The sequence below is a fragment of the Bos indicus x Bos taurus genome, chromosome 25 (assembly GCF_003369695.1).
Source record: "Bos indicus x Bos taurus breed Angus x Brahman F1 hybrid chromosome 25, Bos_hybrid_MaternalHap_v2.0, whole genome shotgun sequence".
NCBI lineage: Eukaryota > Metazoa > Chordata > Mammalia > Artiodactyla > Bovidae > Bos > Bos indicus x Bos taurus.
Window position 1 is genome coordinate 20,691,026 of NC_040100.1, and position 24,869 is coordinate 20,715,894.

A 24,869-nucleotide genomic window follows, 5' to 3' on the forward strand; every position below is an offset into this window, starting at 1 on the left:
TAATTTTAAATTTCCTTTCCCCATGACCTCTCATGTTCAATCAGTAAATAAATTAAATATCTGTCTGTCACTGCAGCATGCAAAATGGTTGGGTAGCATTTCTCAAATTTGGCGTGTGAGTATGAGGATGATGACGAGGGACTTCCCCGGTGGTCCCGCGATTAAGACTCCACGCTCCCAATGCAGGGGGCCTGGTGGGGAAACTAGATACCACATGCCATAACTCACACCCAGGGCAGCCAAATAAAAAATAAAATCATGGTTGGACTGCATGTGCAGAGTTCACCAGGGGGGTCATGGAAAGGGCAGGGCATTTAAAGAGATAATCACTGTTCCTCTAAGTCAGCTGAAAGTGGGATGTGACATGAGGCCCATGTAACTGCCAGGAGGACACCTGACACTTTTCATAAGGTACCCCGGACAGAGAAAGTCAGCAACGTGAGCAACTCTAAGCATGTACCCTCTCTAAGGCGAGTTGCAGTAAGTGTTAATCTATTTAATGATCTGGAGTGATTTTCCAAAGCTGGTCAGTGAATCAATCTTGCCTGTAAACTGTTCTCTTACTGTAGAGATCCATCTGTTTCTCTCAAGAAGCTGTGCAGTTAAGGGCTCTAGCTGTGGCATGAGCTTGTTTTGAGTGCAAGTCCTAGAGATCCTGCTTACTCTGACATCTTACATTAGTTACTTAAACTTCCTCTGCCTCCTTGAAGGGACAGGAACAGCTTCTCCTCCAAACAGTTTGCAAAGATGTAACAGATGATGCACACGGAGTCCATGCAAACTGGTGGAGCCTCATTCATATGAGGGTGTGACACCTTATTTCCTCTGTATTCTGTAGCCTAAGAATCACTATCATAATCATGCAATCTGATGCTCCTCTAACTGTATTTTCAGCTTTCTAAGCTTTGCCCTTCCACATAGAAAGCAAAGTTCTCAAGTTCAGTTCAGTCGCTCAGTTGTGTCCGACTCTTTGTGACCCCATGGACTGGGGCTAGGGCCATCTCTCTTCTTCCTTGGAATTCTATGGACCTTTGATTACTGAATGAATACACAAAGGTCACCATCAAGAGGGTAGAGAAGCAGGCTGTGTCCATTCCTACCCACCCCAGCTCTGTATGCCTGGGTTGTATTCCTGGATCCTTTCCTGCACTCAAGATTCTTAGATGGCTTTAGCTGCCTAAGGCCCAGACACCTATCTCTCCGGTTTCCTCTCTTTGGAGACACTGAACACCCTATTTGTACTGTTAGCAGCAGGCTATGTCCTGCTCCAACCCAATTGATCTCCTTGGCCTCAAGATGCTGTCTCCCACCTGACAAGAGCACCAACTATTCCTTCCCTGTAGATACAACTCCTTCTTAAAGTTTCCTACTGAACTAGTAGTCAATTACTAGGTGATTGGACTAGGAATAAAGCAACTGACCTATGCTGAACCAATCAGATTCTCTTTCCTGAGTTTGAATTGGAATGTGGGAATTTGGCGGATAGGCAAACAGGGGCTATGGAAGCCATGTTACCATGATCAGGGAAAAACAAAGAAAGCGCGGAGAAAGAAACAGATTTAGTCTAGAAAGCCTTGAAGTTCTAGATCTTCATGAGGCTCAGGTTCTGCCTTTCGGTCGTTTCTTTCCAATATTTTCTTTTTTAACAGCTAATTTGAAAGAAGGGTATTCTATTTCCTGCAACTCAACCATAGAGACTACTGCCAAGAGCTTCCTACGGCAACACCCTTACATTTAACCATATCCTTGGATACCGGTGCCAACCCAAACTTGACCCCAAATTACAAGGACCCCTTAGACACTCTCCGTGCTCAATGGACATGTCACCGGGGGCCAGCTCTACAAGCGGAATCATTCTCATCCCCTTCCCTGTCCCTTTTTGCATTCTGGGTTGACGTCCCTCCCAGCATGCCTTGCAACTGAGTTCTTGCTGGGCCACGACAGCAAATTTGGGGAGGAAGTAACTTCTGTCCTTCAATGACTCATGAAATCTAATTCTATTTAAAAAAAAAAAAAAGAAGTGCATATGTTCAATTGAAAAGAAAACATTTAAAATAGATGTTTTGCTAAGGAGACTCAACTGCCTGTGCCCACTGGCAGTTGGGAAATTGCATGAATGTGCCGGGCTGACAACTGTCCCTGGGAAACACTGCAAAAAGGCTGGAGGAAACGCAATCCTTTTGTGCCTAGGCAGCCAGGTGCCCCTACAGCACAGCTCAAAGGGGTAGCCTCATTTATTATTTGTTCTGCACTTTGTATATCATCTCTTTTAATCTTCACTTCTTATGTCACTTTAAAGATGATGAAACCAATATTCAGATCTGTTAAGTGAATTCCTGGAGGTCACACAGCCAGGAATCTCAGACCTAGATTTATTTGACTGAGAAGCTCCTACTTATCCCTTTGTACTTCTAGAAAAATTGGCCTAAACCCCATTCTCCTAAGACCAGTTCCTCTAATGAGCAATTCACTGAAAATTCAACCCCCTTCTGATGGCTTTTGCATCTGTGTGTTAATGCTGAAGCTGAAGCTCCAACACTGTGGCCACCTGATCCAAAGAGCCAACTCACTGGAAAAGACCCTGGTACTGGGAAAGACTGAAGGCAGGAGGAGAAGGGGAAGACAGAGGATGAGATGGTGGGATGGCATCGCTAACTCAATGGACAAGAGTTTGAGCAAGCTCCAGAAGATGGTGAAGGATAGGGAAGCCTGGCACGCTATAGTCCATGGGATTGCAAAGATTCGGACATGACTTAGCGAGTGAACAACAATTTCAGTATTAACTTTTGCCATCTTGTGGTACATTCAACACTTTTAAGGTATTTTATCACAGACTCTCCTGAAATAATATAAATTCAAAATGAAGACAATTACCCACAGGCACCTCCCTAAATCAAATAAATGTTTTGATTTGTCTATATCTCTGATTCTTTTCCATGTGCAAATCCAATTTTAACACATTTAGAACAATCTCTTAAATAGAATTTGATATCTTACATCTTCTGTTAAATTGAGCCATGCATATTTTTCAAGGATTTAAAAAATCCAGTTGTCTAAGAATACTTCTGATGTAACTTTGCTTTTCTAAACAAGTTTTTTGAAATTAAATTTGCATCATTTTAAGGATGACAAAAACTGTTTCATACATTGGTGGGGAGTCTTTTTCCCTTTTATCTATTCTGACCAGCATCAAGATTCTTTTTCTTTTATTAAGAAGCTTTTATCTTCCCAATTCTAAGTCTGTAGCAAGAAAAACATATCAAGTCTGCAGCATGCTATACTAGATCTGTCATTTTTTTTTTAAGGTAGCTGATTCATAAAGGAATTCTGGGTCACAAGATACAAAATGACACTCCATTCGGGCTACACTGGCCTGGTCGCTGCTCCTCAAACACGCCAAGCATGTCCCTGCCTGGGGCGTTTACACTCATTCTTCCTGCTGTCTAGAACACTTTGCCCTGAGATATCCACATGCCTAGCTCCCTCATTTGCTCTGGTCTCTGCTCAAATGTCATCCTTATCAGAAACACCGCCCCTGATCATCCAATCAAAAATAGCATCTCTGTCTTCATCCATCATCTCTTGCCCCCTTATTTTTTGTTATTATTGTTTATTATCTGTCTCCCCCACTCAGATGTAAATTCCAAAGGAATGGGGGACTTTTATCTCTTCTGTTCATGGATGCATCCTCCCAGTGGTGCAGCTAGGTCCTGACACATTTATGTCAACAAATAAATACTTGTTGACAGAATCAATAAGCATTAGTACTGTCTGCAGACTGGCAGTAATGATCTGACTTCCAGGGCTGCTGGCTTTAGGGATATTGTCTACTCCAGCTCAGGCTCCACCTCCAGAGCACCAATCTGGGATCAGGGGAGATGTAATTCCAGAAGGTGATGACAACCACTTTCCTGGGCTTTCCTGCTCACCTGAGCTGGGCTAATAGTCCTCTGTCTCATCTTTATGCACGGCTCCCTAAATCTGAAAATCACTCGGACCATAAAGTCTTTCCAATCATCATAATATCCTTGTGAGACAAGTGGGTGATGCTTTCCTAGTGAAATGAACACCTGAAGGGGCATTAGGTCACCTGCCACTTACCGATAGTGTCAAAAATCAAAGTGTTAGTCACTCAGTCATGTCCGACTCTCTGTGACCCCATGGATGGAAGCCCAGGCTCCTCTGTCTACGGAAGAATACTAGAGTGGGTTGCATTCCCTTCTCCAGGGGATCTTCCCGACCCAGGGGTCAAACCCAGGTCGTCTGCATTGCAGGAAGATTCTTTACCATCTGAGCCACCATGGAAACTCATGTCACTTACGGTGTAACCTGAGCCATTGCAAATTTCTGAGGGTTGGCTTCCTTTGAGGAAGCGTGAACAGTAGTATGTGCTTATGGTGTCTTTGTTAAAATCAGACATGATCATGACAGTGAAGACAATTTATAAGCTAGAAAAAGGAATCTGGACGTAAGACAGAAGCAAGCTAGCAAGGCTTCGAGGTTGAGGGTTCTAGAGTCTTACAGAGCAAATCCCAGCCTCCCATCCCCTTTTCACAGATGAGGGCACTGTGGATGACAACTGGGATTGCCATTCCCCCGCTCCCACATGGCATTGCTCAAGTTACTTCTCAGAATACCAGCATCCTTATCTCAACACTGGGGGCAGTTCCAGGGCTCACCCAGGGTGGTGTCGGAGGATAAAATGAGAGGTTATCTGTAGAGTGTTGAGTACACAGTATGACACTCACTGAACACTTAACGACAGCTGCCGCTTTTTATTGTTTTTGTCTGTTAGGGCCATTTTGGTAGCAACTCAATATAATCTATTAGAAAACACTTGGGTTCTGGGTTCAGCAGTGCTGTGTCGAGGGCAAACTACCCTCCATGTCCCAGATCTTCAATCCTTTCTTTTTCAAGGTGGGATGTCAGATAAATCCTTTCACCACACGATTCTTTGTGAGGCTGGAATGAAGCAGAGTATTCACTGGCCCACATGATGGCAGATGCTCAGATGGGAGTCAGGTCCACTCCAGGGAGTGGGGGTGGAAAGTGGAGGGATGCAGGGAGCAGGGGTGGAAAGTGGAGGGATGCAGCAGGGGTGATATTTTACGGAGCAGGTGAGGGATGTGACTGGGCCCCCGCTAGAGCCCAGAGACAGGCTGGCTGCTGGCAGTTCCGCCCCAGGCGAGTCAAAAGAGGTGGGAATCGGGGAACATGCACTCAGAAGACCTCACCGTGTAGTGATGAAGTGTAAAGCCCCTTGGAGCCTGGCTGCCTGGCTTCCAATCCTGGCCCTGAAATGTACGAGCTATTATGTATGGCTTCAATGCCCTCATCTGTGAAATGGAGGTGATGCTGGGACCCATCCGGAGGCCATCATTCATGTGGCTTAAGATGGCTGGACCTGTGTGTCATGTATTGTAGGCATTATTCTTGTTGTTTAGTCTCTAGGTCAAGTCCAACATTTCTGCGACCCCATAGACTGTAGCCTGCCAAGCTCCTCTGCCCAGGGGATTTCCCAAGCAAGAATACTGGAGTGGGTTGCCATTTCCTTCTCCAGAGCATCTTCCAGCCCAGGGATCAAACCCGAGTCTCCTGCTTGGCAGGCAGATTTTTTTTTTTTTTTAACCACTGAGCCACCAAGGAAGCCCTACTGCATTATCAAATCTCTGAAATAACTTATATGCAGAGTACATCATGAGCAATGCTGGGCTGGAAGAAGCACAAGCTGGAATCAAGATTGCCAGGAGAAATATCAATAACCTCAGATACGCTGACAACACCACCCTTATGGCAGAAAGTGAAGAGGAACTCAAAAGCCTCTTGATGAAAGTGAAAGAGGAGAGTGAAAAAGTTGGCTTAAAGCTCAACATTCAGAAAACGAAGATCATGGCATCTGGTCCCATCACTTCATGGGAAATAGATGGGGAAACAGTGGAAACAGTGTCAGACTTTATTTTTCTGGGCTCCAAAATCACTGCAGATGGTGACTGAAGCCGTGAAATTAAAAGACACTTACTCCTTGGGAGGAAAGTTATGACCAACCTAGATAGCATATTAAAGAGCAGAGACATTACTTTGCCAACAAAGGTCTGTCTAGTCAAGGCCATGGTTTTTCCAGTAGTCATGTATGGATGTGAGAGTTGGACTGTGAAGAAAGCTGAGAGCCGAAGAAATGATGCTTTTGAACTGTGGTGTTGGAGAAGACTCTTGAGAGTCCCTTGGACTGCAAGGAGATCCAACCAGTCCATTCTAAAGGAGATCAGTCCTGTGTGTTCTTTGGAAGGAATGATGCTAAAGCTGAAACTCCAGCACTTTGGCCACCTCATGCGAAGAGTTGACTCATTGGAAAAGACCCTGATGCTGGGAGGGATTGAGGGCAGGAGGGGACGACAGAGGATGAGATGGCTGGATGGCATCACCGACTCAATGGATGTGGGTTTGGGTGAACTCCGGGAGTTGGTGATGGACAGGGAGGCCTGGCGTGCTGCAATTCATGGGGTCACAAAGAGTCGGACACAACTGAGTGACTGAACTGAACTGAACTGAAACTTAAAATACAAGTGCTTAGCCAAAGGAAAAAGTAAACAAAAACATTTCAATGGGGGCCTTTCACTCAGTGATGTGGTGTTGGATGTGAGATAGGAGAAGTCTTGGCTTTCCTCTCAGCTGACCCTGCTCAGCCCCCAAGGGCCTCACACTCAGCTCGCAGGAAGTGCATCTCCCTGAGCCAGGCATAACTCTGCTACTTAAAGTTAAGTACTTTTGTTTGTTTGTTTTGTTTTTTAAAATTTTGGCCACCACATAAGGCATGTGAGAAGTTACATATTTTTCCTGCAAATACAGACGGGATAACAATTTCATCTGATCCTCACCAACCGGAAAGCAACCAGTTCCATCCCCAGCCTTGCTGGATGGGGTCAGTTTTCAAGAGGAGGCCTTTCTCCCCACACAAGACTCGAATCCACTCAATGCTCTTGGCTGTTACTCTCTCTTCCCTGGCAGGTGACGGCTCGTGGATATCGTGGAGGGGACCCAAGATGTTGTGCTGTTTCCATGCACGCCCAGGCCCTACTCCCCAGTTCCAGAAAGCATACTGAAATTCAAGACTCAACGTTAAAAGAAGAGCCTCAAATCCACTGTATCATGTTTAAAACAGTAAATTACAAATAAAGATATTTACTTAATGAGTATTAACAACCAACGACCAATTTCCCCTAATCTCAACACATCCAACTGAAATTGAAAGCTTTTGCTCCAAGATAGCCCAGACTCTTCCTTGAGAACAAGGTCTCCTTCTTAGTGTATTTACCACTGAAACTGTCCTTCATCTGGTGATCTCCATGAGTCAATGTAGGAACTGCCAATGGAAAAAAGAGATGTGGGAATGAGGGAACCTAGAGGTCTAAGGGTCTAGTCGTGACTTGAATACCTGCAGGCTTTCACTCCCCAAGGTAACATTAGAGATTTGAACTTGTAAGAAGTATGTCCTTCTCCATCTCTGCCAAGTCTCGTGTGATGTGAATTGTTGCTCACTTAACATTTTTCTTTACAAAAACTCTATTAAGCAAACTTTAGTTACCTTTGGGGCATAATAGTGAACCAATTCATGAAAACTGTCAAGTAAGAGAAAAGCCTCATCTATCTATCCTGATTTCTAGATGAACTGTACCACCAGGGGACAAAGAAACAGGTGAGGGAAGTCTCTCTTTATAAAAGCATCCAACTAATAAAGAAAAAGAAATGATAGAATTAGGAAATCACCACCTCACAGTCCTTTATGAATTCATGGACCCAGACACAGAGCATCTCTCATTGCCAACATACAAAAAGAGGGGCAACTGGACATTATGTGCCTTTGGATTAAAAAAAAACAAAAAAAAACAGCCACCTGGTCTTACCAAAGGGATCAAAGTTGAGTCTGGCCAAGCCTCTAGGTTCAGATACCAATTTTCAAAAAACAGGGGACAGCGGAAACAGATACGCTGGCCCTCAGACAGCAATCAGAAAAATTCAGACTGTGAAAATGTTATGGGTCAGACAGCCCAGGCTCTTTAGCAAGTAAAAGAAAGGATGGAAAGAATGGAGAAGGAAATCATTATATTAAAGACACAGCAAATTTCTACCAAGGGGAAAGAGTAAACTATCTTATCAAGGGATGATAAAACTTAAGTGATAAAACTATAGAGATAGGCAAAGAAGTCAAGCTACCATTTGCGGGGAGATGGAGATTGGGACACAGAGAAACTTCTAGAGTGGCTGCCAAAGTTCTTTCTTGACCTGGATGGTGGTATAAGGAGCTTAACTCTATAAAAACTCATTATTAAAACACTAATTGTGTGTGGTTTCTTCATATTTGTCTTATAATATCTCAAAATTTAAAAATTGAAAGACTTTATAGTGCTGTCTTAAATGAAAGAAATCCGTAAAAAATATATAAAATAAAAGCAAAACAATGACTTAGAAACTGCTATTTAGGGACTTCCCTGGTGGTCCAGTGGCTATGATTCCATCCTCCCAAAGCAGGGAGTCCAGGTTCGATCCCTGGTCAGGGAACTAGATCCCACATGCCATAATTAAGAGTTCCATGCTGCAACTAAAGATCCCGCATGCCACAATAAAGACCCAGCACAGCCTAAATAAATATTTTTAAAGGAAATTGTATTCCTATGGCTGATTCATGTTGATGTATGGCAGCAACGAACACAATATTGTAAAGTAATTATTCCCCAATTAAAAATAAGTAAGTAAAAGAAACTGCTATTTGTCAAAGCTCAGAACCTGAAGCCTGGTCCCCTCTCTCTCTGTTAAAAAGGCAAGTGTTAGAAAGATGTTAATGGCCATGCTAGCACCAAATAGACAGAGAAGGTAATGGCACCCCACTCCAGTACTCTTTCGAGGAAAATCCCATGGATGGACGAGCCTGGAAGGCTGCAGTCCATGGGGTCACTGAGGGTCGGACATGACTGAGCAACTTCACTTTCACTTTTCACTTTCATGCACTGGAGAAGGAAATGGCAACCCACTCCAGTGTTCTTGCCTGGAGAATCCCAGGGACGGGGGAGCCTGGTGGGTTGCCATCTATGGGGACGCACAGAGTCGGACACGACTGAAAGGACTTAGCAGCAGCAGCAGCATCACATAGAAACATCCTCCTCAAGGTACTCAGAAGAATGTACAGTGAACTTAAAAGAACACAATTTAAAATCCGTGCAGCACCCAAAATCACCCTTCAAACTACCCAGCACCATACTGCATGGTGGTACATGCTCCACACACTGGCAAACACGACTTCCGCTCTCTGCCGGCAGCAGAGTGAAAATCTTCTTATAGCCCACTGTCACCAGCAGACCCCGACAAGAGGCTGGTGGGTCAAAGCCTCCGAAAGAAATACTGCACACATTTCCCTAGAATGTTCCCTCTCTCTTGACCTGTGGCAGGGAGATTGGGATTCGGGGCAGGGCCCCAGCAGAAAAAACCATCCCTTCACCCAAAATGCAGATGCCCCTGTGGCATCAAGGAACAACCTAGGGACTCCTTGACTTCTCCAGATTCTGCTATCACAGCAGCTTTACATTGTTTGGTAACATCCCCGTGTCTGTCATCTTTGCTTTAAGAGGAGAAAACAGGACCTAGCTTCTCAAAAAGAGCACCTAGCTTCCTCAGCTTTATAGCTCAGTACCAGTCCAGGCCAAGGCCAATGTTAAATGTCTGTGAAGTGGATAACCAACATTTATGAGTGTTTGGGGGCTTCCCAAGTGGTGCAATAGTAAAGAATCTGCCTGCCAATGTAGGAGTCATGGTTTGATCCCTAGGTCAGGAAGATCCCCTGGAGTAGAAGATAGCAACTCACTCCAGTATTCTTGCCTGGGAAATCCCATGAACAGAGGAGCCTGGGGGGCTACAGTCCATGGGGTCGCACAAGAGTCGGACACGACTGAGCAGCTGAGCAGAACACAAGAGTGTTTACCAGGTAACAAGCACCGTGTTAAGCACGTCTCATGTGTAATCTCATTTCCTCCTCATAGCAACCTTGGATGCAGCTACTTTTATCCCTTTACATATGAAGAGACTGAGGCCCAGCGGGGTTGCATGATTTTCTCAAGGCCACTCAGCCAGAAAATGACAAAGCTGAGATGTGAACCCAGGTCCCTCTGACCCCAATATGTATCAAGAAACTCTCACACCAAGGAAGGAGCCGGGTTCTGACTCTGCCCCTCTCACCACAGGTAGTTCTACCACAAGGGTACAGCCTGCACTGAGAAAACCCATCCCAAACCCAGTTCCGGGTCTTTCTAGGCTGGCGGGGGACTCAGTCGAACTTAGCAGAGCACAGGACTTGGGGATGCTGGAGGAGAAAAGAAACTTTAAAGCACACACAAGTTACAATAGCATCCCATCGCACACAGGAGTTGGGTTCTAAAATCAGAACGAAGGGTGCAAACTGGAGCAAGTCAAAATAATCTTGAACGTGCCCTTAAAGCATCTTTAAGACTCTAGGCCTTTGCCCTGAGAAGCTTCCAAAGCAAGAATTAACTCTTATCTCTTTGCATTTGGGCTCTGCTCTGCCTTCCTTCCCCTACTCCCACCCCCTCCACACACACAGTGTCTGGTACCTGGGAAAGGCTCATAGATGAGGCAGATGGCTGAGAAAGCTAGGTCCTATTTCTGAGAAGGTCGTGCTCTTAAAGCAAAGGAGACAGGGGGAGAGTTACCAGTCAATGCAATGGGGGATGTGACAGCAGAGCCCAGTGAGTTGAATGGGGCCCCAGATTGTGGTCTGATGGCCACAGTGGATGGAGAGCCAGGTCTAGTGTGCACAGGGGGAAGGAAAGAGGTTGTTCGAAGGATGTCTCTCATTCTCACAGATGAAAGTAGAATCACAGTGAATAGCAGATAGTACATAGATTTCCTCTTCTTCTTAGAAGCCTGGCTCTGAGCTCATCAGCCCCTACCCAGGCTGTGCCCCCTGCCCCGGGAGTCCTATGAGGGCCATGCAACCTGCAGCATGGAATCACACATTTATCTGAAGGATCCAGAGGCCCGACCCTGACCCTGTAGGGGCACCTGTGAGGACCTCTGCCCTCATCCCCATCTGTAACTGCTGCTAGAACATCTGAGATTGTGGGACTGAAAGTCCTGAGTTCCTGTCCCCAAGTCACCTCTTGCTGCCAGAGGAAGGCCCTGCTCAGTTGGTTATAAAACCAATTGCCTGAGTTCCTTTATCTTTGTTGAAACAGCATCTGCCTCAGGGGAGAGCGCTTCTCAGTGGCAACCTCAGAAAAATGCTCCACAGCCATCCCTGGGCCTGACAGCTTTCTGTCTCCAGGATGGGAAGGGCCTGGGTGCCTCTATGGGGTGGCCACTGCTAGAACTGCTCTGGCCAAAGCCTGGAAGCCCGGAGGTGGAGGGGTCCAGCCCCCAGGTAGTTACCATGGTCTGGAAGCAGGAATGCAGCTGGGTCAGGAAGGGCGGCTTCCCGGGCAGGGCCAGCACCCGCTTCTCCACCATCGTGCATTCCACGTCATCATCTTGGATGACCACGTCCTTTTTCAGGATCTTCACAGCATACAGCTCATCTGTGCCTTTTCGCTCTGAGAGCATGACCTGCAAGACAGTGGGCATGTCAGTGTAATTGAAGGGGCCCCCAGTGAAGCCACTGGTGGCTGAGGGTCATTCAGATCCATTCAAAGCTCCTTCCACGCGCCCTCAGTGGATGCTGATATGATACATAAAGTTTCCCCCGGACCTTGAACCTTGAATGGCTGAACCCAATCGAAAAGAGGGTGGTTCCAAGACAGAGACAGACTCACCGCCATAGAAAACAAATTTATGGTTACTAAAGGGGAAAGCGGGGGTGGTAGAAGGATAAATTACGGAGAAGGCAATGGCACCCCACTCCAGTACTCTTGCCTAGAAAATCCCATGGACGGAGGAGCCTGGTAGGCTGCAGTCCATGGGGTCGAGAAGAGTTGGACACGACTGAGCGACTTCACTTTCACTTTTCACTTTCAAGCATTGGAGAAGGAAATGGCAACCCACTCCATGTTCTTGCCTGGAGAATCCCAGGGACGGGGGAGCCTGGTGGGCTGCTGTCTATGGGGTCACACAGAGTCGGATACGACTGAAGTGACTTAGCAGCAGCAGGATAAATTAGGAGCTTGGGATTAACAGAGACACACTACTATATATAAAATCGGTAAACAAAAGGGGGCTTCCCAGGGGGCTCCGTGGTAAAGAATTTGCCCATCAAGCAGGAGACTCGGTTTCGATTCCTGGGTCAGGACTATCTCCTGGAAAAGGAAACGGCAACCCACTCCAGTATTCTTGCCTGGGAAACCCCTTGGACAGAGGAGCCTGGCAGGCTATAGTCCATGGGGTCGCAAAACAGTCAGACACAACTTAGCGACTAAACAACAACATCAAAACAACAAGGATCTACTGTACAGCACAGGGAACTATATTCAGCATCTTGTATTAATAATAACCTCTAATGGAAAAAGAATCTAAAAAAGGAATATAGGTAATATAAACTGAATCACTCTGCTGTACACCTGAAATTAACACAACCTTGTAAATTAACTATCCTTCAATTTTTCAAAAGAAAAAATTTAAAAATAGAAGACAGTTTCAAGAGTGATGAGCATGTATTAAGATATCCCTCTGGGACACATATCAATGTCCAGTCAAACATAAACCCCATGAGGGCAAGTATCTTTGCCTGTTTTGTTTGTTGGTGTACCCCCGCAAGCCTGGAATAGTGTGCCTGGCACACAGCAGAGGTTCAAGAAGTATTTGTTGAAGGAAGGAATGATTGAATTCCTGATAAAACTGAATTGGGGGCAATGGTTCTCTTGTTCTTTCAGTTATTTAATATTTACTAAGAGCCTGCTAAGCATGGAGAAACACCATTAGATGAGCAGGCACGTTTCCTGATGCTGCATTCCAGGGAGGAAGGAGGACTTTGGACATTAATTACAGGGATGATTAATGTAATATTTTAACATCCCCTCCTGTGTCCTGGGGCTTCCTTCCACACAGCCGTGGTCACAATCAGAGCATGTTAATCAGCGTGGCTCGTGACACATCATTATTTTCACTGGTTGTGACTGTGCCAGAGGGAAGAGTGACCCGCAGGTACCGTTCTCAAGAAGCCTCTTAGAAGCATGGGGCAGGACCATGTTGTTCAAGACCTAACCTGGTCTGGGGGCTTCTGAGAAGGCTTCCTGGACGAAGAGGCAATCAGATCCAAGTAAGTACACACTGCACACACTGGGTCAGATATTTTGCAGGCAATAATATCAATCGTCACATTATTTTGAGTACCATGTGCCAGACAATGAGTGGTTCTCATTTATTATTTCTCATTCACTTTGCCTAAGACTCTGGGAAGTCAGTACCATTAAGAACTGCATTTCATAGGGAAGAGGCAACATAGGGCTGGCCGATTAAGAGGCACAGACTATTAGGTATAAAATAAGCTACAAGGGTATATGACACAACACAGGAAATACTGCCAATATTTTATAGTAACCATAAATGAAGTTTAACCTTTAAAACTTGTGAATCACTACAATGTATGCCTGCAACTTATACAATATTGTATATCAACTATGCTTCAATAATAAACAAATATAAGTTTTAAATTAATGAATTGAAAAGAGCTCTATCTCATAGGTGGCCCACGGCAGGTAAGTGACCTGTGACACCAAAAATTCAGTTAGGGACAGAGCCAGGATTTGAACCCAGTCTATCTGAACTAGAAGAAATGGAGTAGCCATCATGGTCAACAAAAGAGTCCTAAATGCAGTACTTAGATGCAATCTCAAAAATGACAGAATGATCTCTGTTCATTTCCAAGGCAAGCCATTCAATATCACAGTAATCCAAGTCTATGCCCCTACCAATAATGCTGAAGAAGCTGAAATTGAATGGTTCTATGAAGATCTACAAGACCTTCTAGAACTAATACTCAAAAAATATGTCCTTTTCATTATAGGGGACTGTAATGCAAAAGTAGGAAATTAAGAAATACCTGGAGTAACAGGCAAATTTGGCTATGGAGTACAGAATGAAGCAGGGCAAAGGCTAATAGAGTTTTGCCAAGAAAACACACTGGTCATAGCAAACACCCTCTTCCAACAACACAAGAGAAGACTCTACACATGGACATCACCAGACGGTCAATATGAAAATCAGATTGATTATATTCTTTGCAGCCAAAGATGGAGAAGCTCTATACAGTCAGCAAAAACAAGACTAGGAGCTGACTGTGTCTCAGAACATGAGCTCCTTATTGCCAAATTCAGACTTAAAATGAAGAAAGTAGGGAAAGCCACTAGATCATTCAGGTATGACCTAAATCAAATTCCTTACAACTATACAGTAGAAGTGAGAAATAGATTTGAGGGATTAGATTGGATAGACAGAGTGCCTGAAGAACTATGGATGAAAGTTCATGACATTGTACAGGAGACAGAGATTAAGACCATCCCCAAGAAAAAGAAATGCAAAAAGGCAAAATGGTTGTCTGAGGAGGTCTTAAAAACAGCTATGAAAAGAAGAGAAGTGTAAGGCAAAGGAGAAAAGGAAAGACACACCCATTTGAATTCAGAGTTCCAAAGAAGAGCAAGGAGAGATAAAAAAGCCTTCCTCAGTGACCAGTGTAAAGAAATAAAGGAAAACAACAGAATGGGAAAGACTAGAGATCTCTTCAAGAAAATTAGAGATACCAAGGGAATATTTCATGCAAAGATTGGCACAATAAAGGGCAGAAATGGCATGGACCTAACAGAAGCAAAAGATATTAAGAAGAGATGGCAAGAATACACAGAGGAACTATACAAAAAAGACCTTCATGACCCATATAATCATGATGGTGTGATCACTCACCTAGAGCCAGACATCCTAGAATGTGAAGTCAAGTGGGCCTTAGGAAGCATCACTATGAACAAAGCTAGTGGAGGTGATGGAATTCCAATTAAGCTATTTCAAATCCTAAAAGATGATGTTGTGAAAGTGCTGCACTCAATATGCCAGCGAATTTGGGAAACTCAGCAGTGGCCACAGGACTGGAAAAGGTCAGTTTTCATTCCAATCCCAAAGAAAGGCAATGGCAAAGAATGCTCAAACTACTGCACAACTGCACTCATCTCACACACTAGTAAAGTAATGCTCAAAATTCTCCAAGCCAGGCTTCAGCAATACGTGAACCGTGAACATCCAGATGTTCAAGCTGGATTTAGAAAAGGCAGAGGAACCAGAGATCAAATTGCCAACACCTGTTGGATCATAGAAAAAGCAAGAGAGTTCCAGAAAAGCATCTACTTCTGCTTTATTGACTATGCCAAAGCCTTTGACTGTGTGGACCACAGCAAACTGAGGAAAATTCTTCAAGAGATGGGAATACCAGACCACCTGACCCGCCTCCTGAGAAATCTGTATGCAGATCAAGAAGCAACAATTAGAACTGGACATGAAACAACAGACTGGTTCCAAATCAGGAAAGGAGTATTGTTACTCTGCTTATTTAACTTATATGCAGAGTACATCATGAGAAATGCTGGGCTGGAGGAAGCACAAGCTGGAATCAAGATTGGTGGGAGAAATATCAATAACCTCAGATATGCAGATGACACCATGCTTATGGCAGAAAGCAAAGAAGAACTAAAGAGACTCTTGATGAAAGTGAAAGAGGAGAGTGAAAAAGTTGGCTTAAAACTCAACATTCAGAAAACTAAGATCATGGCATCTGGTCCCATCACTTCATGGCAAATAGATGGGGAAATAGTGGAAACAGTGACAGACTTTATTTTTTGGGGCTCCAAAATCACTGCAGATGGTAACTGCAGCCATGAAATTAAAAGACACTTGCTCCTTGGAAGAAAAGTTATGACCAACCTAGACAGCTTATAAAAAGCAGAGACATTACTTTGCCAACAAAGGTCTGTCTAGTCAAAGCTATGGTTTTTCTGGTGGTCATGTAAGGATGTGAGAGTTGGACTATAAAGAAAGCTGAGCACCAAAGAATTGATGCTTTTGAACTGTGGTGTTGGAGAAGACTCTTGAGAGTCCCTTGGACAGCAAGGAGATCCAACCAGTCCATCCTAAAGGAAATCAGTCCTGAATATTCATTGGAAGGACTGATGCTGAGGCTGAAACTCCAATACTTTGGCCACCTGATGCAAAGAACTGACTCATTCGAAAAGACCCTGATGCTGGGAAAGATTGAAGGCAGGAGGAGAAAGGGATGACACAGGATGAGATGGTTGGATGGAATCACCGACTCCATGGATGTGAGTTTGAGTAAACTCTGGCAGTTGGTGATAGACAGGGATGCCTGGTGTGCTGTGGTCCATGGGGTCGCAAAGAGTCAGACACGACTGAGCAACTGAACTGAACTGAACTGAACCTGAACTCAAGGTCTCTGCCTTTATATGCTCCACTTGTCAGAGCTCCAGAAGAATCCTCCAGGAGTTTAGGTGGCTGAGGAAATGAAAATGCTCACCCCTGACTTGGCTGGAGGATCAGACACAGCAAGAGAGGCCTCAGGGGGCCAGAGGGAGCCTCGGGGCAGGAGGGCAGCTCCCATGTTCCGCTCAGCTCCTGCCTGGATATGAGAGGCTTCCCTGGACTCCTGCAGGGAGCTCTCAGCCGAGGTCCCCACCCCTCTGTGCAGTCTCCTGGCCACATCATTTTCTCTCATCAGAGCCAGGGGTGGTCGTGGGCGACACAGATCCAGGAACTTAGAAATCTTAGGGAGAAAGTCCCTGACACACACACTTCCGAAGCAAGAGGGCTTTTGCAGCCTCTTTCTCCCCAAGCCTCACCACAGAAATACGAGCTGCCAAGCTGAGCAGATCCTCGCAGGAGTTGCCTGGGCAGGGCAGGGCTCAAAGTGCTGGACTGTGTGTCTTCAGCTTATTTCCCATCTCTCTCTGCTCCCTCACGGGTACCCAGAGCCGTTTTTCCTTCCCTAGCCCTCACCAAGGCACAAACAGTGACTCCACTAAGCTGTAAAGAGTAGGCTGAAGACAGGCATTTTCTGCTCCCAGATTCCCCAGGAGGCCAGGGCTGGGGAAAGAGCAGGGAGGGCCATGAGCAGAGGTGAATGTGTAGAGGGAGTGAAGGCTGGTAGAAGCCGAGCCGTCAGCTGGGATGACCCCCCAGGACACAGGAGGGGCTCAGCACTTCGAGCGTGGACAGACCTGCTGTCCCGTCACCACTGGTCAATGTACCGTCTAACAATCCTGAATACTTGTAAACACCTCACCCCACCCAACCACCACCACCCAAAAACCCAGGAGAGGGGCCCTGGACTTCTTGAATGTCAGTGCAGCCCCTTGGCTGGAGGAGGAGCAAGACAGATGTCTGGGAATTTCCCCAGGCACCAGGCGCAGGCACCATATGTCTGTTTCAACTACCCCCATTCTACAGATAAACAAACTGAAGCTCAGAGAGCTGAACCTGCTTGAGCTAATGACTGTTTAGTCCACGTTCGATGCATGAGACTGGGCGCTCAGGGCTGGTGCACTGGGACGACACTCAGGGATGGGATGGGGAGGGAGGTGGGAGGCGGGTTCAGGATGGGGGACTCGTGTACACCCATGGCTGATTCGTGTTGATGTATGGCAAAAGCCACTACAATACTGTAAAGTAATTAGCCTCCAATTAAAATAAATTAATTAATTAAAAAATGCAAATCTGACCAGGCTACTCAGATGCCTTAAGTCCCTCAGTGGCTCCCTCAAGTGAAACAATTCCATGACCACGTCCTGTTCTCTCTTTCCCTGTGGCTATTCTACTCCCACGGCCTACAGAGTCCTCTCACACTCGTTCACTGCCCTGAGAGTCTGAGATTCAGCTCAGATGTCACCTTCGTCTATATCCCCCAATGGTCCACAAGACCAAAAGGGTCACTCCCTCCTCTGGACCATGGGACTGCTTTGCAGCTCTGCCAGCTACTTGATGCGGGTGTTCCCTAACTTCAATCACCATTCATGTGCCTTTTTTTTTTTTTTCACATTTTTTCCCCTACCACATAAACTGGTATTTCATCAGTATTTTTAAAACCCAGTCACATCTTTACTTAACCACACTTATCTGAAAAGGAAACTCTGGATCACCACCATTAATGGCAAGCCTATCGCATCCTTAAATGAAAGATGAGCAGAAAAATAAATATGAACAGAGCAGCGCTAGGAGATTCTAGCTGGATGCTCCTGGCTGCTGAAAGTGCTGAGCCAGACCCTGCATTTTCTCCTTGTTTAAGGAAAAAAGTGATATTAGCAAATGTTAGCTATTGGTGGCATGCAGTCAACAAATGAGGCTTTCTGGTTCAAGTAATTAGAAAGACTAAGAGAAAACATAAAAAAAGAGAGACTAACCTTATCATGCTGCAATTTAATTTTATTGCACATCACATCTACTTACCACCTTTAAAAACTCAAATTACTAAACTAAAATCGTCTTGCAAATCATCAATACTATGTGCTTTACATCTCAGAAAATACTGTTGCATTCATAGTTACAGTTATTTTTTTGTGTGAAGAGTCTCAGTACCTTGCCTTTCCTAAGCTACAGGAGTAGGGGGAGAATAAGCCAGTACCAGAAGGCCATTCACACAAGTGAAGAGTGTGGTTGTGTCCCAATAAAACTTTATTTATAAAAACAGGTGGTGTGCCCAACACTGGTAGTTTGTTCTAGAACATGTATTTCAAAAAAGATAGATAAAAATCAAGAGTGACTGCATTATCAAAAGTGGCTGAAGTTTAAGTTGGAAATGGACCCTAACATACTTTTCAGTTCTTCCAGATCCTTACCAGAATCTTCTGATTGGGCAGGGGGTCTATCTGGCCACAGCTGATTGGATCAGAGGTAGAGAACTGAGGTTAAGCCAATCAGTTAATCAATTAAGGTTGAGCCAATCAGATGCTCTCATTTAAGAATGTGGAATTAGGATACTCCCAGCAGTCAGTCTGGGGTCCTGAAGAGAGAAACAGACAGATCTGCCTAAAGTGGTCTTTTCCTACACTTGATCTTAGCCAAAAGGCTGAGAAGCAATAAGTGGTTCCTTCCTACCACACACAGGCAGAGAAAAATGGCCCAGAGGTGGTGGTGGGGTGTAGGGTGAGGAAAAGAATGTCAGGGAATGATCAAAGGCTTTGCTTTCCAGTTCTTGGTTCCAATCTCTCAGGAGGCTTGGCCGTTTCCATAGAAACCTCCATATCTCCCCAATAAAGTTGTTATTTTATTTATACTACCTTGAGTGGATTTTTATTTCTTAAAGATCCTGTAAGACAAAATTATTGTTTGAGGAGCTCACATTCTTAATACAAAATAAACATTTTGGGGAGTCAAATAGCATCAGGTTAGTACATGACCTAAAACAAGGCAAATTCCATTCTTTATAAACAACAGTGCCTCCAGTATCCTTGCCTGGAAAATCCCATGGACAGAGGAGCCTGGCAGGCTACAGTCCGTGGGTTCCCAAGGAGTCGACGCAACTGAGCGCACAGCACAGATACCTGCCGATCTCAGGATTACATGGGGATATTTGCTTACAAGACAAGGTTTCAAGTGCCACCTCTGGTCTAGAAGCTCTGATTGTGGCCTGGGAGTGAGCATTTTAACAAGCACCTCCCCTTGATTCTAATTACTAAATGTGTTGCTCTGAGGAACCATGCGTGTGTGTGTGTGTGTGTGTGTGTGTGTGTGTGTGTGGTGTGTGTGTGTATTAGTTGCTCAGTCATATCTGACTCTTTGTGACCTGATGGACTACAGCTCTCTAGGCTCCTCTGTCCCTGGAATTCTCCAGGCAAGAACACCACAGTGGTTTGCCATTCCCTTCTCCAGAGGATCTTCTGGACCCAGGGATCAAACCCAGGTCTCCCACTGTGGGCAGAGTCTTGACCATCTGAGCCACCAGAGAAGCCGCTGAAGGTCCAAGATATGTGCCCTTTCTCAAAGGGCAGAGTCTGTGCCCTGTCCCGTGAACGTGGGCAAGTCTGTGAAGTATTATCAAATCGACTCATTTACTGTAAGAGCGAGGACGTTCCACAGGTAAAACTCTTGAGTTTCCCAACACTTTTTCTGCAGTCAAGGGAACTGCAAGACAAGTTAATATTAACATAATCAAGCTTTCCTTTCAATAGGAATCCTATCCTTGGAGGGCTTTTTGAGAGCTTCCTGAGAGCTTCCCCCACACCACGAAGGAAGTGATATTCTGTGGCGGTTTCAAAACATGTCTACAGACATTTGCTGTTTCTCAAAGGGCAGAGTCTGTGTGTGCCCTGTCCCTGGAGTGCAGGCAGCCTCTGTGACTGCTCCAGTGAACGGAACACTGCGTGACTCTGGAGGCAGCCGCTTCTGTCAGCTTCTCTTGGGACACCTGCCTTTGGAGCCCCGAGGCCACCGTGCCAGCAACGCTACAATGAGGCCATGTGGACAGGAGAGGCCTGCAGAAGACACAAAGAACTTGCTGTCCACACAGCACTGGGAACTCCAGCCCCAGCCGTCCCTGCTCCAGCCACTGCAGGACAGACCCCAAACCACAACCACCCAGGGGGTGTTCCCAATCTTCTGACTCTCAGAAACCATGAGAGGTAATAACATATGAGTGGCGTCGTTTGGGGGTCTTTGGGCTTCTCTGGTGGCTCAGATGGTAAAGAATCTGCCTGCAATGTGGAAGACCTAGGTTCGATCCCTGGGTCGGGAAGATTCCCTGGAGAAGGGAATGGCTACCCACTCCAGTATTCTTGCCTGGAGAATTGCATGGACAGAGAAGCCTGGCGGGCTACACTTGTTGTTTTAGACCTCTGAGTTTGGGGACAATCTGTGGTACAACAGGAGGCAACTAGAATAGATTCATCTAAGTTCACATGTGCCCTAAAGCAACCCGTTCTTGTCAGCTGTGGCCCCTGTTACCTGGCTTTATTTATGTCCTGTGTTTAATTATGCACACTCTTTTCAATCCAAAAATGTTTAAGGCTTCGGTTGAGATGGGCAATGGAAACAGAATTCATCCTGCCTTCCAAATGAGTCACCTTTTCTAGTTTCATCCCGGACCTAGAAGACTGGCCAATTCATTCATTTGTTCAGTAAACACGAATTAAGTGTCTGGGATATTCTGGGCGCTGAGGATGCAGAATGACAATGCCTTCAGGAAGCTTACACACCAGCACAAATGATTCCCATTCAATTATGATTAAACTCCTGAAAGAGAAGTGCACGGCGCCCATTGTGAGTGTTCACACGGAGGACTTAACCTGATGTGGTGGGCCAGCAAAAGATGCCCTGGGGAAGTGATGGTTAGGCTGAGACCTGAAGAACTGCCAGGACTAGCAAGGTGGAGATGGGGGAGGCATATTCCGGGCAAAGGGAAGCAAACTGTGTTCTCTTCAAATGAAACCAACCTGGATCCATAAACCTTGATAGGAAGTGAGTGCTCAAGTTCTAGAATTCAAATTCCAGATTCTAACTCCCAGCTCTCTGAGATGTAGCAAACAATCGTCAGCACTGGCAACAAGGTGACGGCGGGGGAGGGGCGGCTGGACAGAGAACAGGGGACATTCAAAGGGAATGGGCCCGTATATGTGCCAGGAAGAAAGCAGGCAATGTTGGGGGGACCAGCATATAAGGGAAGGTGGCTAGTTTGGGGCTAATAATGATAACTACCCCTACTTCTTATTTACATGGTGCATCATCTCATGTAATTCCACACAGATGCAGTGCAGGTACTGCTACTGCTACTCACAGAGGAGGAAGCCAGGGCTTAGAGAAGTGAGGTGAGTGGTCTAAAGTCACTCCACTAGGAAGTGACCCTTGGAGGTTATCTGTCTCCAAAGTCCATGCTCTTAACCATCTGATTCTCTGAGCCCTATGAATCAAGGGTTGAGTCATGAGGCTGCACCATCTGCATATTATTGCTGGAGTGTTTCAAATCTGACTCCAGATCCTGGCCCTGTTCTGCTTTCCCTACCCACCTCTCTTGTTGAGGCTTTGGCCCCTATGGCCTAACTCATGGCCAAAGACAGAACAGTAGGTCATTTCTCCATTTCTTATACAACCAGGAACAAACCAGTCATCGACTTGTCCAGATGAGCTTAGTCTGAGTTAGTGCTGCAGCCATGATTCCAGTTCATCCATCCAGTCCCTGAGGCCTCCTGGGAATTCTGTGCCAGCCATGATGCTAGGCACTGGTAATGCACCTACAAACAGGATAGACATGGCCCTGCTTCTAAGGAGTAAGTGGCTGAGAAGATCTTACCTGCCTCCTCCTGTGCCCTCAAGTAGGGTTGGAACAAGAGAAAGAAATGGCAGAAAAACAGCCCGAGCACCAGCAATGGCAATGCCATGCTCTAAAATGTTCCTTTCTGTAGACATGGTTTTTTATTGTCTGCAGTTTCTGGAGCTTCCACTTCAGTTAATACCAACATCGAGGGCGTGGGCTGTTTGTTCAGCTGTCCCTCCATCTCCTGGGTGAGGATTCCAAACAGACTGAAAGGCTGTGCTGAAGTGATGTTCTTATCAAATTCCCAGCCACATCTGTTCCCCGAGAATCTTTTGGGAGAGATGTGATAAACAGCAGCAGCTCCAATGACAGCAGATAAAGTGGAGAGTAGCCCAGGGATTCCTAACTGGAAAGTCGGTGGAGATGAACTTTACTGGGAAATCCAAACAGGAAAATGTGCCTGGAACCTTGGCTCTTGGGGGACGGGACAAGATGGCATTATGGTTAGGTCACGGACTTTAGAAATATGAGACCTGGTAAATATCCAAGTTCCACCACATACTAGCTGTGTGGCCTCGGGAAAGTCACTTACCTTTTCTGAACCTTAATTGCCTCATCTAGAAAACAGGGAAACTACCAATGCTCAGCTTTGGGTGGTGCTAAGGAAACTTGAGGGGATCAAGAACGAAAACAGTACATATGAATTCAGCACCGTTCTGGGGAAATGAAGAGTACTTAGGAACTGGTACTAGTTACAATAACAAGAACCACAAGTCTATTCTTGCACACTTCAGGAGACCAGAAATTGAGGTAGGGTTTGTGCCTCCTTAAGGTTTTGAGGGATGATCAGTTCCAGAGGTCTCCCCCGGCTTCTGCAGTTGCCAGCTATCCTCCGCCAGTGGACACATCACCCGAGTCTCTTCCTCCATCTTCACATGCTGTTCTTCCCTGTGTCTCTGTCTAAATGGCCTTTTCTTATAAGGAGATATGTCATTGGATTAAGGCCACCCTGAGCTCATCTGAACTTGACATCTGCAAAGACCCTCTGCCCAGGTTGGACTTCCCTCATAGCTCAGTCGGTAAAGAATCTGCCTGCAATACAGGAGACCTGGGTTCAATTCCTGGGTCGGGAAGATCCCCTGCAGAAGGAAATGGCAATCCACTCCAATATTCTTGCCTGGAAAATCTCATGGACAGAGGAGCCTGGCAGGCTACAGTCCATGGGGTTGCAAGAGTAGGCCACAACTTAGTGACTAAATCACCACCAGTCTAGGTGGAATTCACAGGATCAGCAGTTAAACTTGAATATATATACTGGGTGGAGACAATTCAGCCCACTAGCCTCGCTGGTTATCATCAGCTTCATCTTTTCAGAGAATGACCGAGGAGACGGCTTGTGAGCCCTGAACACAGCTCTTAACCGGCTAAGGAGACTGGCCCCGAGGGAACTGTGTGTCTGTGTGCTTATTGACAGGAGAGGGCAATGACAGTTGGGGACCAAGGCCCCACTCCCCACTCCCCCAACTTCAACAGACGCCTGCTATAAGTCCAAAGCCGAACTGAGCCTCCCTCAATTGCTCTCTCTTGCATCTCTCATCCAGTGCCTCAAGTTTTATCAACTACACCTTCAAAAAACGTCCACCCCCAACCTCCTTCCTGATCTAAGCCACCATGATTCGCACCCTGGTCTCTTGCAATTGCCTCCTGCATAATTCTCTGTTTCCACTCTACCTGCTCCCAACCTCCACGGACACTCTGTCCTGCCTGTGGGACTCTTCCCCGGAGATGCTCAACAGCGTGCTTTCTTACCTCGTTCAGTGTGACCTCCTCGAAGAGGTCCTCCCTGACCACCTTCCATCAAGTGGCAGCCCCTCTGCCACTCCCCACTCCCTTCCTCTTCCCAGCACTCACCACATCTGGCATCCTGTTCCCCTCCATTTGTTTCTTTTCTCCCTCCCTAGAAGGTAAGCTCCAGGAGAGCAGCTGTTTGGTTTGACTGCTTCACTGTCACATCACCCACGTCTAAACACTCAATAAATATTTCGTGAATAAATAAATGAAAAGATCTGAGTGAGAGGTGTGACTTCTAAGTTGTTTCAGTCGTGCCCAACTCTTTATGACCCCACAGACTATAGCCAGCCACGCTTCTCTGTCCATGGCATTCTCAACAACGCTGGAGTGCGTTGCCATGCCCTCCTCCAGGGGATCTTCCCAACCCAGGGATTGAACCCAAGTCTTGTATGTTTCATGCACTGGCAGGTGGCTTCTTTACCACTAGAACACCTGGGCAGCCCATGAATGAGGAGAAAGGAATTAAAAAGAAACCCTAGGTCTAGGTCACTAAAAATCTTTAGTGATTTAGCTCTCAGCATCATTTAATTTATCTATGGTTACATCCAACTTATAATTCACAATATATTTGAGGCAGCATTCAAGATTATGTAATATTAAACAAGTGGATTTTATGTTATGTAAATTACACCTTGGTAAACCTGGTTAAAAATGATTATGTAGTACATAGTATGCATTTAAGAATGGTACAGAAAAACCCGAATAAACTTTTTGCCCAACCCCCAACATGTGTGTGTGTGCGTGTGTGTGGATGGGTATGCATGTATATATATGTGTATGTGTATTT

The 24,869-nt window shown here is 45.7% G+C and overlaps 1 protein-coding gene across 2 annotated transcripts in view; it reads right to left on the reverse strand.

Annotated features, from left to right (window-relative positions):
• Positions 1-24,869, reverse strand: part of PRKCB (protein kinase C beta) — a 375,677-nt gene that overhangs the window by 50,473 nt on the left and 300,335 nt on the right. For both annotated transcript variants that reach the window (XM_027526433.1, XM_027526434.1), the window contains exon 10: positions 11,434-11,607. In XM_027526433.1, coding sequence (XP_027382234.1) covers positions 11,434-11,607 — 174 coding nt within the window. The remainder of the gene's footprint in view (positions 1-11,433; positions 11,608-24,869) is intronic.